The 16,287-nt window shown below is 35.3% G+C and overlaps 3 protein-coding genes across 3 annotated transcripts; 2 read left to right on the forward strand and 1 right to left on the reverse strand.

Moving 5' to 3' along the window:
• Positions 1-4,536: 4,536 nt before the first annotated feature.
• LOC116142449 lies at positions 4,537-6,953 on the reverse strand. Its single transcript, XM_031427870.1, has 2 exons — positions 6,649-6,953; positions 4,537-5,045 (listed from the first exon to the last, which is right to left on the reverse strand). The coding sequence occupies exons 1-2, from the start codon at positions 6,811-6,813 to the stop codon at positions 4,572-4,574; spliced, it is 639 nt and encodes a 212-aa protein (XP_031283730.1). The 5' UTR covers positions 6,814-6,953; the 3' UTR covers positions 4,537-4,571.
• Positions 6,954-12,137: 5,184 nt separating this feature from the next.
• Positions 12,138-13,004, forward strand: LOC116142420 (L-type lectin-domain containing receptor kinase S.4-like). The gene has a single exon (XM_031427835.1). The coding sequence runs from the start codon at positions 12,138-12,140 to the stop codon at positions 13,002-13,004; it is 867 nt and encodes a 288-aa protein (XP_031283695.1).
• Positions 13,005-14,142: 1,138 nt separating this feature from the next.
• LOC116142421 (G-type lectin S-receptor-like serine/threonine-protein kinase B120) lies at positions 14,143-16,072 on the forward strand. Its single transcript, XM_031427836.1, has 7 exons — positions 14,143-14,281; positions 14,388-14,551; positions 14,618-14,828; positions 14,942-15,179; positions 15,308-15,461; positions 15,557-15,799; positions 15,998-16,072. The coding sequence occupies exons 1-7, from the start codon at positions 14,143-14,145 to the stop codon at positions 16,070-16,072; spliced, it is 1,224 nt and encodes a 407-aa protein (XP_031283696.1).
• The last annotated feature ends 215 nt before the right edge of the window (positions 16,073-16,287 follow it).

The raw sequence follows: 16,287 nt of genomic DNA on the forward strand, positions 1-16,287 counted from the left end.
AGCTCCAACTAGTGATGACTCAAGGACTAATGGCGCAGACATGACAGCTGATAGTAAGGGCATCTCCAACCCACTCCAAACGCCACGCCAAACCACTCCGAACGCCACGCCAAAATGGCGTGGTATTATAGCGCCAATAAATTTTTTTTTTCTTTTTTATGGTTTTGCTTTTTATTGTTTTTTTAATTTTATTAAGTTAATTTTAGCATTAAATTTTATATCAAAAATCACATCAAATTTAATTATTTGTATTTAATTTAATTTAATTATTATTTATAATAATAAATTCATAATAATAATATAATTAAAAAATAATAAAAAATATAAAATATAAATTTATTCAATATAAATATTAAATTAAAATAACTCAAAATAAAAATTAATTCAGAAAATTAAATTACTATTAATATAAAATTTTACGTTTATGTTATAATTTTTGTATTTAGTATCATTTTATATTAGATGTAATATTTTTTTATATTAAATATAATATTTATTTGATTAAATAAATATTCATGGGTAAGCATTTCTATCGACATATAATTGATCCGGTTTCCACTCGTTTGTGTTGTTTGCTAATTAGTCAGTGCACATCCTTTGAACAATTTTGTCGAAATGACAGTTACAATGAAGGACTAGTTGACTGATGTTATCGCAGGCTCCATCAGTTTTGGAATATTATTAATTACCTTATCAATGGCTAACAGAAGCAGCACCATGTATAACATTTAACGAATCAAGTTTCGACAAGTCAGAGACGTTGATGCCTGCTCTGTCTTGTTTTGATTTGTCAGCTAACCCATGTCCATATCAAATATTAATGTTGGTAGAGAAAGAATTTAGATTCATAGTATCGTCCTATTTTATTTTATTATCTTACCCTAAAAAGCGAAAAATATATTTATTTTAATATTAACTATTTAATTCAAAATTCAATCATATTATATTCAATTCAAAATATTTAACAATTACATTTCTTAATAAAAGTTTATAAATTAACAAAAAAAATCTCTATTCTACTCAAGCAACAATCGCTTGCCAACAATCACCGTCAGCATCGGAATGACTCACGATCAGTTAGATCTAGCCGATCTTTCTCTTTCTAGCCATGTTCACCATGGATCTAGTCGGAAACATCCAAATGTACAACCAAAGATCTGGCCGTTGATAACGACCATATCTTGGTCGTTATTTGGTAATAGATTTGGCCAAAAACAGACAGATTGGTGCATGACCAGCCAAATCCAACCAATCATACGTCATTCCGATGACTTTTAGCCACCGTCTGATAGTAATAGCCAGCTACCGGCAATCAGTTAGGTGAGTGAAAGTGTTTTTTTTAATTTATAAACTTTTATTTTGCAGGGTCTTTAGCTAAAATGTAGGGGGTTAAAAAATAATCTAAATATTTTNGTATAAGCTACTTTATAGTTTTACAGTTTGTTGTCTTGACTTTCGTTTTATTAGTGCTCTTTTTATAATGAATGATGGTGATGGAGATATTTGAATTTATGGATAAACTGAAACCCACATAAATTTATAGGGAGAAAGAAAATTTTTAATAAAATTGATAAATTAAAGAACCAAGCCGCCACCGAATCTACCCCACTCAAAACAAATGAACACGGCACCTCCTATTTTTCAAACCCTTCCAAAAAATAAAAGAATCTCTACCAAACTCCACTCAAATCTCTCCAAAAATGCCAAAGAAAACAAAGAAAAGAAGAAAGGAAACGGAAAGCAATGCAAGGAACTAGCATTTACCGTGAAAATGGCTAAAATCCTCAAAAGGATCTCCATCGCCACTGAAAAAAGTCGAAAAGGGGGAGAAAATGCGAAGAAAGAGAATGGAAGACGAGATGAAATGAAGATGAACAGTCATCTCATCGATTTTATGGACAAAAGCTGGCAAACGATACACATGGCGGCCTTCAATTGGTTGCGAGACAAAGCGATTTTTCGTTTTCCCGCCCAAACAGAGGAGTGATCTCCACCACACACGTGTCGCCAACCCACGCACACTCGAAGGACATGATTGGATGTACGCGCCCAGCACAATCGTTCGGCCAACCTGACCGAGTAGGCATTTCTTACATACAACTATTCATCTCCCATGGTCAAGCAAACACCTCTATAATACTTTACACCCAGTCAGTCGGTCCTCCTGACCAAACAGAATGATCGAACGTATTATTTAACCCCGGCCCTTCAGCCCGTGACAAACTCCGCCAAGAAGTGACAAAGCACCCAATCACTCAGTCAACCCGACCGAGTGAGCCAGCCACATGCTAGGGAGTGCACATGCACCTACTCATTCGGATTCAACCAATCAGCCGAAGGTACCACCACCAAAATGACCCTAACGTATTTCACTTAGTGCGATACACCGAGTGCTGACACCTTCATGGGATGGTTCGCACATCTTCTCACTCGATCTGATACACCAAGTGAGGACACCTTCATGGGATGGTTTACATAATCCTCTCACTCGGTTCGATACACCGAGTGCTGACACCTTCATGGGATAGTTTGCACATCCTTTCACTCGGTTCGATACACCGAGTGAGGACACCTTTATAGGATGGTTCGCACATCTTCTCACTCAGTTTGATACACCGAGTGAGGACACCTTCATGGGACGTTTCACACATTCTCTCACCCGGTTCGACATACCGAGTGAGGACAGCTCTAGCAGATTCTTTCATGCTTTCCCTCGGTCCGAAGCACCAAGCAAGACCTATGCTTATTGCGCCTTTCACTCGCCCCAATACGTCAAGCAAAAATAAACTCGACCTACACCTCATACTCAGCACCTGGTCCGGCGCATCGAGTGAATCATTTATGATGGACTCCATTCTATATGTGGCCCCATGAACCGAAGAACTGTCGTCTACATTAATATTTGCCAAGTTAGAAGTCCAACTATGGACACCTTCACACGACTATAACTACTCTCTAAGTCAAACACTCCTTAACTTAGACAGTGGAGGGCAAACTGTTAGGGCCACAAAATGTCTTCGGTCTCAATAGGCCTAAGGGGAAGACACCTTCAACAAAGTTCGAGTCGTGGCCCAATCTCGTTTGGCCCATGACATGGTCTGCATATTAGACCCACTCATTACACCTGCCATGTTGCTCACTGCTTGAGCCCAATCAATAAAAGCCCCCAGTTTGTTTGGACCTCATCATCAGCTTGTATGGGTTTGGGCCCATTGATCCTAGACCACTTACTGGACTTAGGGTCTACTTGGAGCCTAGGGTTGCCTACTTAACTATCCAAACTCTATCGGAGAGATCTATTACTATCCTAATTCGTCTAAGATCTGTATCTTAGACCCGTTGGGACTCTCTTTCCCACGAAGGTAAGGGAGTCAAAGACTCTCCGTTTTTACTAAATCTCAACTCCCAAGGACTCACAGTCCTACTAGGACTCGAAGATCCTATAACTGCTATTTAAACAAGAGGCCAATCCTCTCACAGGCACGAAACATTACACCTTCTAACCGCGTAGCTCTCACTCTCGAGAGCTTTACTTTGCTGCCATAGCCTTTGTCTCCAACTAAATTTCTGGTAAACCTTTTCTTTCCCTAACCCTCTCTAAATTAGCCTCACCCAGTCTTGCTGACTTAAGCGTCGGAGTGCCTACGGCGAACACCCCCTGGTGTTTTCTGTAAGCTTCACGCTTGTTTTCTTGTGTGCGCAGGTGCAGCGGATTGCTGGTGGCCTCAACCTCACGGAATTAGACTCTATTTCCGTAACGGTAGATTTTTTGCATCTACAAGTATTACAAATACCCTATAAGATTATAGTTAATTACAATATAACTCAAAATATTCCTGTTTACGCCAATGAATATCAACATTTTAAAGCATATTTGATTTAATGGTTCAAAATATGTTACAATAAACATAGTACCGTTTATTATAATAAAAGGAAATAAATTAATAAAAAATGCTACTATTTATTATTTTAAAAGTTAATGATCAAATAAACCTCTAATAACCACACTTATCAGCAATTGAAGAGAATCAAAGTCAAGATTTTTTTAATAATACACTTAATAGTCCTTGTCGCACTACTCGACTACTTAAAGGTGGTTAAAACTTGCCTTGAAATCGAGAGAAAGTAAGAGCAACTTTAAAAAATATATATATATAGGATTTTGTTGAATTAACTTGTAATCCAAATTTTATCTTGATGCAAAAGTTTTGAATACAATTCAAGCTAAAGCACAATTTTTATCTTGAAACTTATATGAAACAATTTCATTAAATCACCATTTAAGACTCTGATTATCCAATTTGAATTGACCACTTTAGTGATATTTTCTTAAAACCATCCAAATGAGGGGTGGACATACAAGAATGTGACAATATATATGAGATTAATTTCAGTAGGATATTCTCAGCAAATCAGCGTAACGATGTGATGAAACCGTCTTATCAATGTGTTTCTTATATACATACACAATCCCATACACATTTTAATCAGTAAAATCTTATGAAAGAAGCATCAAATTCAACCAAATGGCAAATACTACAGCAATTCCATAACTGGAAAATTAACCATTCTCAAAGCGTCCTCCAATGCCTAACCTCTCCAGAATAATAAGCCGGGCTCTCTTCAGAATTCTTCTGAAACTTAGAACACAGTACACAAAAGGCAAATACAAGAGGCATAATGGAAATTTGAACTGGACATTTACTGCCTTGACGATATAAAACATATGTAATTGTGGTGAAAATACACTGGAAAATTGCAGAGAGTAATCCAATAATATCAGTGACGGAACCAAATGGCCTGTGCCTGTTTCCTGGAGATGAATAATAAAACCAAGGTATGATTTTCTGCCTCCATTTCCAAGCAACTCTTGCCTTAAGAGCTTGGTAAACTAGTTCAGTTATGCAAATAAGCAATGTGGCAAGAGACATCAACATGGCTGCAAGTAAATATTGATTTTTATGATTGGAAGAAAGCTGATCGAAAACGGCCGATGGAACCTCTAGGACAAAGTTTGTCGCAACAAAGATCCGCTCTATAATGATCTATATGAACAAATTATTTTCTTGTTAGATTATAAATCAAGATCAACACGTTACAAATATGTAACGAGATTCGTATCCTCTATTATGATTCACTTTTAAAGATCTCACAACATGTCTAAAGAGTTTTAATTTTTATTAATGTAATGATGACACAGAAAAGATCTTGATCCATTTTTTCATTAGATTTACTATGCATAGGTGGAGTTTTCACAACATACTCCAAATTTGATGATAGTTTCATCAAGACGACAAGATGTCAACATGTTTTACAATAAAATTAAGAGTTAAGGACTTTTTCCGACAAAAAAAAAAAAAAAAAAAAAAGTTTAATGACACTTTTCCACCCTCGTACTTTTAAAATATTCATTTACTACTTAAATATTATGTTTCTCTCTATTTTGGCTGGGAAATATGGTATTTTACCAAAAAAAAAATCTCTCTTTTCCTTCTCTTCTTAGCCTCTTCTATTGCCGACAATTGCTGCCAGTGTTGAGGAGTGCCGGCGACTAGAAAATCAACAAACAAACCACAAATATTGCAAATAAACATTCCTCAATCGTCTTTCAACCCAACAAACACAAAAATTGAACAACTTAAACCCTTTAATTGATCACAACTCGAAAAAGCCAAGGGTGGGGAAGCTTCAATCGTCAACGATTGGTGAGCAAACAGGATCAATAATGTTGGAGCTTTTGAAGAGAAAGATCCAATGAGTCGATTGGTGGTGATAGAGACGATTTTCGATAATGAAATTGACTGGTTGGTTCGCAAGATTCTTTCATTTTTCTGGTTGATTCTGACATCGAAAATCCCTTTTGAGACCACCAATCAACTCACTGGCCCCTCATTTCCAAAACCCCCAACCTTCTTAATGCCAATTGCACGTCATTCATGGCTCTCCACTGCCTAGGGTTTCATTGTTTTTGCACCAATTCCGCCTGATTCCAGCGGTAAAATCCAATCTTCTACCACACTTTCAACCTCCGATCTTCCCTCTTCAAAACCCCTCAAACCTCGGTATTTGATTACTCACCATTCATCTATCATGAGTTGCCGCCCTCCACCGTTTGCTATCTTCTGGAATTTTAATTTTTGATTTTAGATGCAAAATACTTGTTGACCATTCTACTCTCACTTATGACAAACTTTTAACCATTTTGTATTTTCTCGCAACGAAAATTACTAACAAAATTGTGTTTTGGGTACTAAAGTAGTATTTAAAAAATCTGTGATTGTGAAAGTATCATTAAGCTTTTGTTGGGGTGGGAAAAAATCATTAACTCTAAAATAAATTATTGAAATTAAAGTACTGAACAACTCAAGTGTTGCGACAAGATCCTCCTCAAATTAAGCAATATGGTAATATTTCAAAAATTCAATGTAACTATCAAGGAAAGACTTCCCGGAGTCCACAAGTGTAGATATTCATTAAGATTTAGACTTGTTTGGCTAATTTTCTTCCATTTTCCTGCATTTTCTGTTATTCTCTTTTCCTGAATTCTATATAAATTAAACTAGAAAATTTCGTGAAGATCTTTCATACTCTTGCATGCATAAATATTACCAAAATTATCCCGAAAAATTGATGAAATAATCAACTGACCTGATTAGCGCGACGCTTTGCAGCAGCCTTGTGATAATCGTTGAGTATATGAATGGCGCATAGAGTACAGGTAGAAGCTACTCTCCATCTCTTCTTCAATGCCTTCTCAGTCTCAGGTGAGAGTTTTTCTTTCACTATCAAATTTTCTTGCGAATATCTCTTCATAACTTCAAAGATCTTAACAATATTTAATTCTTTTTCTTTAGTTTAAGATGAATAAGAAAATTTAGCTTGTTTTGTACTTAAACAGCCGGTCATCTGGCTGCTTTTTTCAACTACTCAAGGGACGTAGAAAGTCTACCAAAGAAAATGTGGCCCGACTTCAGTCAAGAAAACACTGTTATGAGGTAATAAGGTCAAAGAATCCTATTAATCTTGGAAATAAAAAATATGTGAATAAAATTTTAAGAGTAATGCTACATCCACAACCCTTTAGCCACTTGAGTTAACTATACCTAAGAGAAGTATCTACCACCAGGGGTGGATTCAGTCTAGTTCATGGCCCACTCTCAAATTTTTTTTTTTTTAAAATACTAGTATATATAATTTTTGAATTTTGGCCTACCATAACAAAAATATTAATGTGTAATTAGTTTTTATTTTGGCCTACTCTAACAGAAATTTCTGAATCCGTTACTGCCTACCACATTTGTATCTCTCCATATTGTGCAATTACCTTTAGGCTTGTAGGGTTCCGCTCACTCTAATATGATCTTTCACATTTGTGCAATTATCTTGATATATTAAATTTGTAGGGTTAAACATGACCTTTCACTCCTGTATGGATTTATTAATCTCAAATACCTTAATAATAATAATAAATAAATCACATCATATATATATTGCTTGCTAAATTTCATTGGCCTTTGGGCTAGGCCGGGCTTTTGAATTTTTTTTCAATATTATTACAAATACCCTATAAGATTGTAGTTAATTACAATATAACCCAAAATATCCCTAATTACGCCAGTGAATATCAACCATTTAAAGCGTATTTGATTTAATGGTTCAAAATATGTTATAATAAACATAGTACCGTTCATTATAATAAAAGGAAATAAAATAATAAAAAATGCTACTTTTTTTTTTTTTTTAATTTCATTTTCATCGTTGTTCTTGTTGTCTTTAATGTAAAAAATAAAATAAAATTATCAAGGATATATACGGTTGTAGAATGAAGAAGTTCCTATTTGAGCAGCAGCCAAACAGCAAACATGANGAGGGAAAAATGGTCAACCAAAAATTGTAACTAAATTTATTAGTCACTAAAGCAACTTGTTCTGCAACTAACAAAATAGTCGCAGAACATTAACTTTAGACGCCAAAAGTTGGAACATGTGGACCCCAAAATTGAGTTGCTCTTTGTCCGACTAATGGCAATTCAGTTGGTAAATTTAGCCTTTTTGCAACTAATTCTGGTTAGTTGCTAAAAAAATGGTTGCAGAATGTCATTTTTCTTGTAGTGAGCTTTAAACCTCTGTATACAACCATCAAGATTAGTTTTAATCTTAAAAACCCATTTGCAACCCACTGGATGCATCTCAGAGGTGGCTAGAACAAGCTCCTGGGTTCGGTTAGACAGTAAGGCATCATACTTAGCCTACATAGCAGCTTTCCAAGATGGATGGGAGAGTGCTTTTGACACAATGACTGGTTCTCTGGTATCTAGAGATGAGGAGGTCAGTCGAGCAATGTTATGGGCTTTGGCCTTTGCTCTAGTTATCATAGGATGGGTATTTGTTTCAAAGGGTAAAGGTGCTACTAAAGATAAGGTCACTATAAGTGGTATAGTGTCAAAGGCGTTATTAGAAGAGATGGTAACAAGTGACAATAAGGGCTCTCCAGTTTTAGAAGCTATGGAGACAAGAGATAGTTCAACATTTTTAGTGACTTGAGAATCATTAGACTTGGAGGTTGTAGAAGGTTGAATTGGACTTGACTAAGACAGAACTGGAGTGGAATGTGTCTTGGTTAATATGTTCAAATGATCATTTGTAAGAGGATAGTGAGAGTTTGTAGACAACATGGGAGAGGAATCAATCACAGTAGTAGGTTCATGCCAAGTTGAAACAGTAGAGGAAGGTAAATATGACTCAAAATTGAATGGTGGAATAGATGAAACTGGAGTTGAAATGGCAGAATTTTGGAATGGAAAGTTTGATTCATCAAAAACTTAACACTTTTGCAAATGTAAATTTTGCCAGAAGGAGCTAAGAACTTATACCCTTTATGATGTAGACTATAACCAATAAAAGTACATTTGGTAGTATGGAAGTTAAATTTGTGAGTGTTATAAGGTCTAATAAAGGGGTAAATAGCACAACCAAAAACTCTTATGGTAGAATGTTAGGGACAGTATGGAATAATTTTTGAAAGGGTGATAAATTGTCCAAAACAAGTGTGGGAAACCTATGTGTGAGATAGGTAGTTGTTTGGAATGCATACCACCAAAACTTTAATGGCATGCTAGCTTGGGCAAGAAGAATTAATCCTTGTTCAACTAGTTGTCTATATTTTCTCTCTACCTTCCCATTTGGTTGATTAGTGTGTGGACAAGGATACAACCTTGTGAAATTGAGTAAAGATTGTGTAAGGTTTAGACTTGGTTTTTAAAGGAAAAATCCAAGTGAATCTTGTGTGATCGTCTAAAAATTGGATGTAGTATTTAAAACCTTCAGGTAAAGGGATAGATGAAGATCCCCAAAGGTCTGAGTATATGGATTCAAGGGGTTTAGAGGCTTGAAAAGTGGACTTCGGATAGGTAGATTGATGCAGCTTGCCAAATTGACAAGTTGGATAGACTGTGAGACCAGTTTTTGTATGAAAAGGAATCCCCAAGGTTTTAAGAATATTGGTAAGATCTAAGAAATTGGGATGACCAAGTCATTTATGTCGTATCATAATATCAGTTTTCTAGACAGGAAAAGATTGAAAACCATCTGTTTTAGTTCTAAAGGATTTATCAACAACAGAGGATTGCAAAACAGTACTTTTATTGATAATAGGTGCTACATCAATAGAGGATACAATGCTTGGTATAGAAAGATCAATGTACTTTCTATAGTTTTTATCTTTACTGAAAGTAAAATCTATAGTACATTTATTGAAACCTAAAGGAAACAAATGTGATTGATGAGACAATGCAAGAGGATCCTTATTTGAAGAACAATAAAATGAGGTAGGACTTGTGCAATGATGTTAATTGGAAACCGTGTGAAGAAGATAGTGAAGGAGACAAAGCTTCAATGGAAGTAGAAGTAAAGTAGGCTAGAACTTGAAGTTGGTACGAGCCATCCTTAGTAGGAATCTTTTCCTTATTTGGACAAACATGAGTCAGCCCTTGTTTGCTGACTTGGCACAAATTGTTGAGTAAGAAAACTCTTCTTTATATTCTTCTTTCTTGTGTATTTGTGAACTAACCTTTTGATATTTGTTTTGTTTGTGCTCTGAAAATTTCAGAGAGTTTTTCTTGAAAGGTCTAACTTCGTTTATGTGCCAAACCTTCACCATATCTCATATACTTGATTGAATGGTTGCTGGAATTTGGTTCCATTGTTAATGTTGGAGCGTGGCTTCAGCTTGTAAAGCTTGGGTGGAGCTCAAGTGTTCTTTGGGTGTGTTCCCAATGTAAAGGAGTTCTTGAAAGCAACAAAACATTAGAGATTCAGAGGGTGGTGTTTAGTGTAACTAGAACAGGGAGTTCTCTTTGTTGTAGCTAAAATCAACTTTGAACTATATCTTGTAATGTTTGTTGTTTAGTGGATTTGCTTCAATTTGGACGAGGTCCCATGGATGCAAGCTAAGAGTGGTTTTAGCTAAACCATGTATATGCTAGTGTGCTTTACATTTATTGTTTATGGATGTTGATTCATGCTTCACTTGATAACCATTAATCAACTTGGTAAAAACTTCTGCTGCACTTTAAAATGGGTACCTAAACATTGAATAGAGTTCACCAAATGATTGGATTTGTTCACAATATTTACCTTTGCCTTAGAAAGATCAAAATTTGTTTCCTCAGACTTGTCTCTTGAACGCGATTCTTCCTTAATACGAAAATGTTTCTAAATCTCTTCCAAAGAGTAATCTTCACTTTTATGAAGAACCCTCTTCCTATAAATTTTCCAAGTTGGTGGTAATTTTGCAATTATAGCACAAACTTGAAATTATTCAGGAAGTTATATTTTTGTAGTCTTTAACTTATTGACAATGATTGTAATTCATGAATTTGAGGCAAGAAAGGTTTATCGTCAAGAAATTTAAAATCAAAATACTTAGAAATCAGAAATTTCTTGGTACCTTCCTCCTGAACCTTATTTTTGAATTCTAGAGCATTCCATATCTCCTTGGCAAATTTCATGTTGGAGTAGAGATCAAAGAGTGTGTCTGACAAGGCGTTCAAAATGTGTCATGGCAGATTAATTCATCATCTTCCCTCTTCTTCCTGGTTGCCTTCACTTCATCGGTGTCTTCATCAGTGGGCTCTGGCAGTGGTGGCAAATCAGGATCAAGAGTATAGATGATCTTCAAAGCAGTAAGCAGAAAACGCAATTTGTCCTGCCAACGAGTGAAATTCGATCCATCAAAACGATCAAGTCGCACCAAATCTTGATTCATCAATTTGATGGTTGAAACTGTTGTTCCAGTCTCCATTGAAGTGAAATATAGCTTTTTGATTGTTGGGGAAATTCAATAAAGAGACTTGAAACACGTAAGATTACACTTTCCAAAAAGCGATATTTGACCCCTTTAAATTGCTTGTGGGTTTCTAATGCAAACCGCTTTCAGGATATGACAAGCCTTTTGTGAATCTGCACCAAACTATAATGAAAATCACCAAATTAATAAGAGAATGCTTTTTGAGTTTTTTTTGCTAGTTCAAATAGAGAAGAAAAGAAGGAAGATAAGATTGTTTTGATTTATTTGTGTGTCTCAAAAGAACTTCCATCTTGTCTTTATATAGAGTTTGAAACATTGCATTATTTCATGAAACAATGCCTTTTGAAACATTGCACTGTTCCATGAAACAACATGTTGATTCAAATGAAACAATTTGTCTTTTGGTTGAATCATTATATTGTTTCATAAATAACTCACAATTTTTTTTCTTTTAACTTTATAAATAACCAATTTCCAACAGTCTGTGGTGTTGGCGTTCCATTGTACGGTGTTAAGTTGATTTTTAAGTTTGAAGACTTTCTCCACATGGGTCACCCGAATAGAAAACCTACCAATATACGGTTTTTTTTATCCCATAGATTTGATGGGGTTGGGTTGGGTATGGTGACTATGGCCTTGACAATATCAAAGAGATAAATCCATACAGGATTCAATTTAAGTCTATTGCCGCTTTTATGGACTTTACATGAATCGCTTTGACTACTATCTCCCTTCTTGGAAACTTACCACTCACTATCTCCTTTATAAAAATATGTTTCCCCAATAAGGTTTCTTCCAGATTAATATATTTTTCACTTTTTGTCCTTTCCATGGCCAACTTTCTCAGATTTTTCTCTGCTCTCTTGTTTCTCTCCATTCCAGTATCATCCCAACTCAATGAACTCTTTTTTCCAGGATTCAAAGATTTGAGCACCAACATAACCTTACGTCGAGATGCAAAGATCGAGAAAAAAGGCAGTCTTTGCTTAACAAACGATACCAGTAATTTTCTACAAGGTCAAGCCTTCTATAGCTCGCCGATCCAGTTCAAGAACTCCACAAATGGACAAGTCTTTTCTTTCTCTTCGTCATTTGCTCTAGGTATCGTCCCTCGGTTTCCAGAACTTGGTGGCCATGGCCTCGCCTTCACCATCTCACCATCTAATGAACTCAATGGTACATCAAGTCAGCATCTAGGCCTCTTTTCTAGAACCAATATGGGAAGCTTTTCAAATCATTTATTTGCCGTTGAGTTTGATACATTTCAAAATCTTGAGTTCGGAGATATCGACGGCAACCATGTTGGCATCGACATCAACAACTTGAGTTCGAATGTCTCTTTTACTGCAGCCTACTTCGATGACAGTTCAACGAAACAAAATTTGAGTCTCACGAGTGGAAAACCAATCCTGGCTTGGATCGATTACGATGCATCAGAAAATTTGTTAAATGTCACCATCTCTCCAAATTCTGCCAAACCAAGATTGCCCCTCTTGTCTTTTAACGTCAATCTTTCACCAATCTTTCATGAGTTCATGTATATTGGCTTCTCTTCTGCAACAGGACAGCTTTCTAGTTCTCATTATATTTTAGGCTGGAGTTTTAAAATCAATGGAGAAGCTAGAGCTCTTGATCTCCATTCTCTTCCTTCAATTCCGGTCAAGAAAAAGAACCCAGGTTTGACAATTCGCCTTTGAATAGTCTCCTTTGGTTTATTATTTTTATCCATATTCCCAATCATATTCCCAAAACACTTATTTGTTTTGTTATTTGAGAAATATTAGTATATTTTTTTAATTACTTTTAGACCCCTTAAGCTTATTAATTTCATTAAATACCTCCAAAAAAAGTTTAAAAATTAATAAAAACACCCCCATCCACCCATACTTGCTAGATTCTAGCAACTACCGTCACTGGTAGCCAGAATCTATCACAACGGCTTACAAACGATCAAAACTGACCAGTGATTCACTGATTTGACCATCAGTGATGGCCAAATCTTGGTTATCGTTGACCGACAATGACGGCCATATCTTTGGCTATTGTTAATGGCCAAATCTGGACTTTTGCAACCGTCGACAGCCAGATTTGGCCCTAGATCTAGCCTTTTCCGGCCAGATCCATCGGAAAAGGACATATCGACGCTCTACCCGTCATATCTGACCGATCTGCATCGTAAAGTCATTTTTCAGCCAGATTCTGTCGGTGGTGGCTGAAATCTGGCACTGTGGGTGGGTGGGGGTATTTTTGTCATTTTATAAAAATTTTATATATTGGGGTGTTTAGTTAAATTAGCAAACCTAGGGGTTTTTTTGTTAAATTTTAAATTTTACCTCGTAATACTCCCCTATTCAACTATCCAATATTATTCTCAAAATCCTATCCAAAATAACAAAACAAACGGACCCAATATTCTGTTATTTTACTTGATCAAGAAAATTATGCTGAAATTTTTTAAAAGTATACACAACTGTAGAAGTAGAACGCCTTTATTCGTTGTTGACCTTTCCTTTAGGACCACCAGTACAATTTCTTTGCTCGCCCACTGCTTGTTTCCTTTTTTTTAAAGAAAAAAAACAAAATATATCTATGAATATAATATTTGCATAAAATAACATTAGCTATAAAATATTTACATTACATACAAAATAAATATAATCTCAATGAAATAATTTAGTATGAAATAATTTAGTTTGATGAGAACTCAATTAAAAAATATTATAATTATAATTTCTGTATCTTACTACGTACAAACTTAATTGCACAAAAACAAAAACAAAAAACAAAAAATGGTCAAAGAAGCGATGAAGACAATTAATATTTTTATATGTGTAAATGATTTCACGATTGGCTGCTGCAGTTCCTGAGATATTGAAATGGACGGGGATCTCACTTGCTATAGTGGCTGGATTAATAGTTATACTCGTCTTGGGTATCTTTTTCTTCATTAGATGGAGAACATTTCGACTAGAAGGTAATATATACAACAAATTAACTGTTTATATAGAGCAAATAAATATGATTAAATATTTTATTGAATGCCAAGCTGATCAAACTTTTTCTTTTCAATTTCCAAACAGCAAAGTTTATGTTTGACTTAATGAGTGAAGCAAAGGAGCTTGAGATCGATGGAAAGAAAGGCGCCAATTTGAAAGTATATAAAGTGTCATCCATTATGCTAGCTACAGATAATTTCTCATCTGAAACTAAACTTGGAGAGGGTGGTTTTGGACCTGTTTACAAGGTATATTTGCTTTCACAAAAGGCTTATGTCTAACATATCAAGCAATGACTATTTATTATTGTTCAGGGTTTGTTGCCTGACGGGCAAGAGGTAGCAATAAAGAGGCTATCAGGAAGATCCAAACAAGGACTAGTGGAGTTCAAGAATGAGCTTATAATAGTAGCTAAATTACAACACACCAATATGGTGCGGCTCTTGGGTTTCTGCATTCAAGGGCAAGAGAAAATATTGGTCTACGAATACATGCCAAATAAAAGCTTGGACACATATATTTTTGGTATATTTGCATATGTCTTTAATTATCTATGCTTGGTTTCTTCACATTATTGAAACTTTTGCTTGATTATTATGTTGCACGTCCCTCAAACCTTTCTTTTTTCATTATAACAGATGAATCTAAAAGGAAGTTGTTTGATTGGAACAAATATTTTAACATCATTGAAGAAATAGCTCAAGGACTACTTTATCTATATAAGTATTCAAGACTAAGAATAATTCATAGAGACTTGAAAGCCAGCAATATATTACTTGACAAAAATATGAATCCCAAGATATCTGATTTTGGTATGGCAAAAGTGTTTATCACAACTCACTCTGAAGCAAATACGAATAGAGTTGTGGGCACACGGTGAGTAAACCATAAATTTAAGAATCTCTCTTTGAATTTGTGTTGTCATTAAAGTTTGCTGCTCCAATGAACTTGATTATTCATTTTTTTTTTACATAATAATGTTGTACTTTACAAATGAAATCCAGTGGTTATATGGCTCCTGAATACACTATAGGTGGCATCTTCTCTGAGAAATCTGATGTATTCAGTTTCGGAGTTTTAGTTTTGGAGATCATAAGTGGTATGAGGTGTAACAATAATATCTTTTATGATGGTCAACCTCTCAACCTTGTTGGATTTGTAAGTTCACAATGTAGTACTGCTGCTATTATTATGTGTTAAAATTACTAACCTTTGTTTATCTCAATGTTTAATATTTAATGGTTTTGACACAGGCATGGCAGTTGTGGAAGGAAGGTGTAGCCATAAAACTAATGAATCCAACACTACATGATTCATGTTGTGAAGAGCAAGTTTTGAAATGCATTAACTTGGCTTTGCTTTGTGTTGAACACAATCCAATGGACAGACCTAATTTTTTGGTTGTTATTTCTTTGTTATTAACAAGTGAAGGTGTAAAATTACCAGTGCCAAAACAGCCTGCATTTTCCATTGAAAGAAAGATTGTTGCAGACAATGCGAGTGAAATAAACAGGGCAGAAAATACAATAAATAACTTAACTATATCTGAGATGGATCCACGATGAAGGCGAGGTCATGTACATTTTTTCTTACATGAATACTTGTATATATCCTACAATAATAAGGTTTCATAACATATATTTTCAGGGTATCAAATCGTGGCCCTATTTGCTGATTTAATTCTTGTCTTGCAGGCACTGAAGGCTGAAGCAGGCATAATATTGATATGGGAAGTTGCAGAAGCAATTAATGCCGATGGAAGAAAGTGAAATAAATGAGTTTACCAACCTGTTGACGTGTCAAGACAAGTCAGCTCCAACTGGTGATGACTCGAGGACTAATGGAACAGGGCGTGAATCCAGTAATTAGTTTTCTAAGTTGTGTAAATCCGACTTCTTTTCTTTGTACATTCCACAGCAAGGAGAATAGCAGTAATAAGAGGGATTTCGTTTTCTTTCAGTGTTTTTTCTGATTAAATCTCGGA

This window comes from Pistacia vera, unplaced genomic scaffold, assembly GCF_008641045.1.
Source record: "Pistacia vera cultivar Batoury unplaced genomic scaffold, PisVer_v2 Contig408, whole genome shotgun sequence".
Taxonomy (NCBI): Eukaryota; Viridiplantae; Streptophyta; class Magnoliopsida; order Sapindales; family Anacardiaceae; genus Pistacia; species Pistacia vera.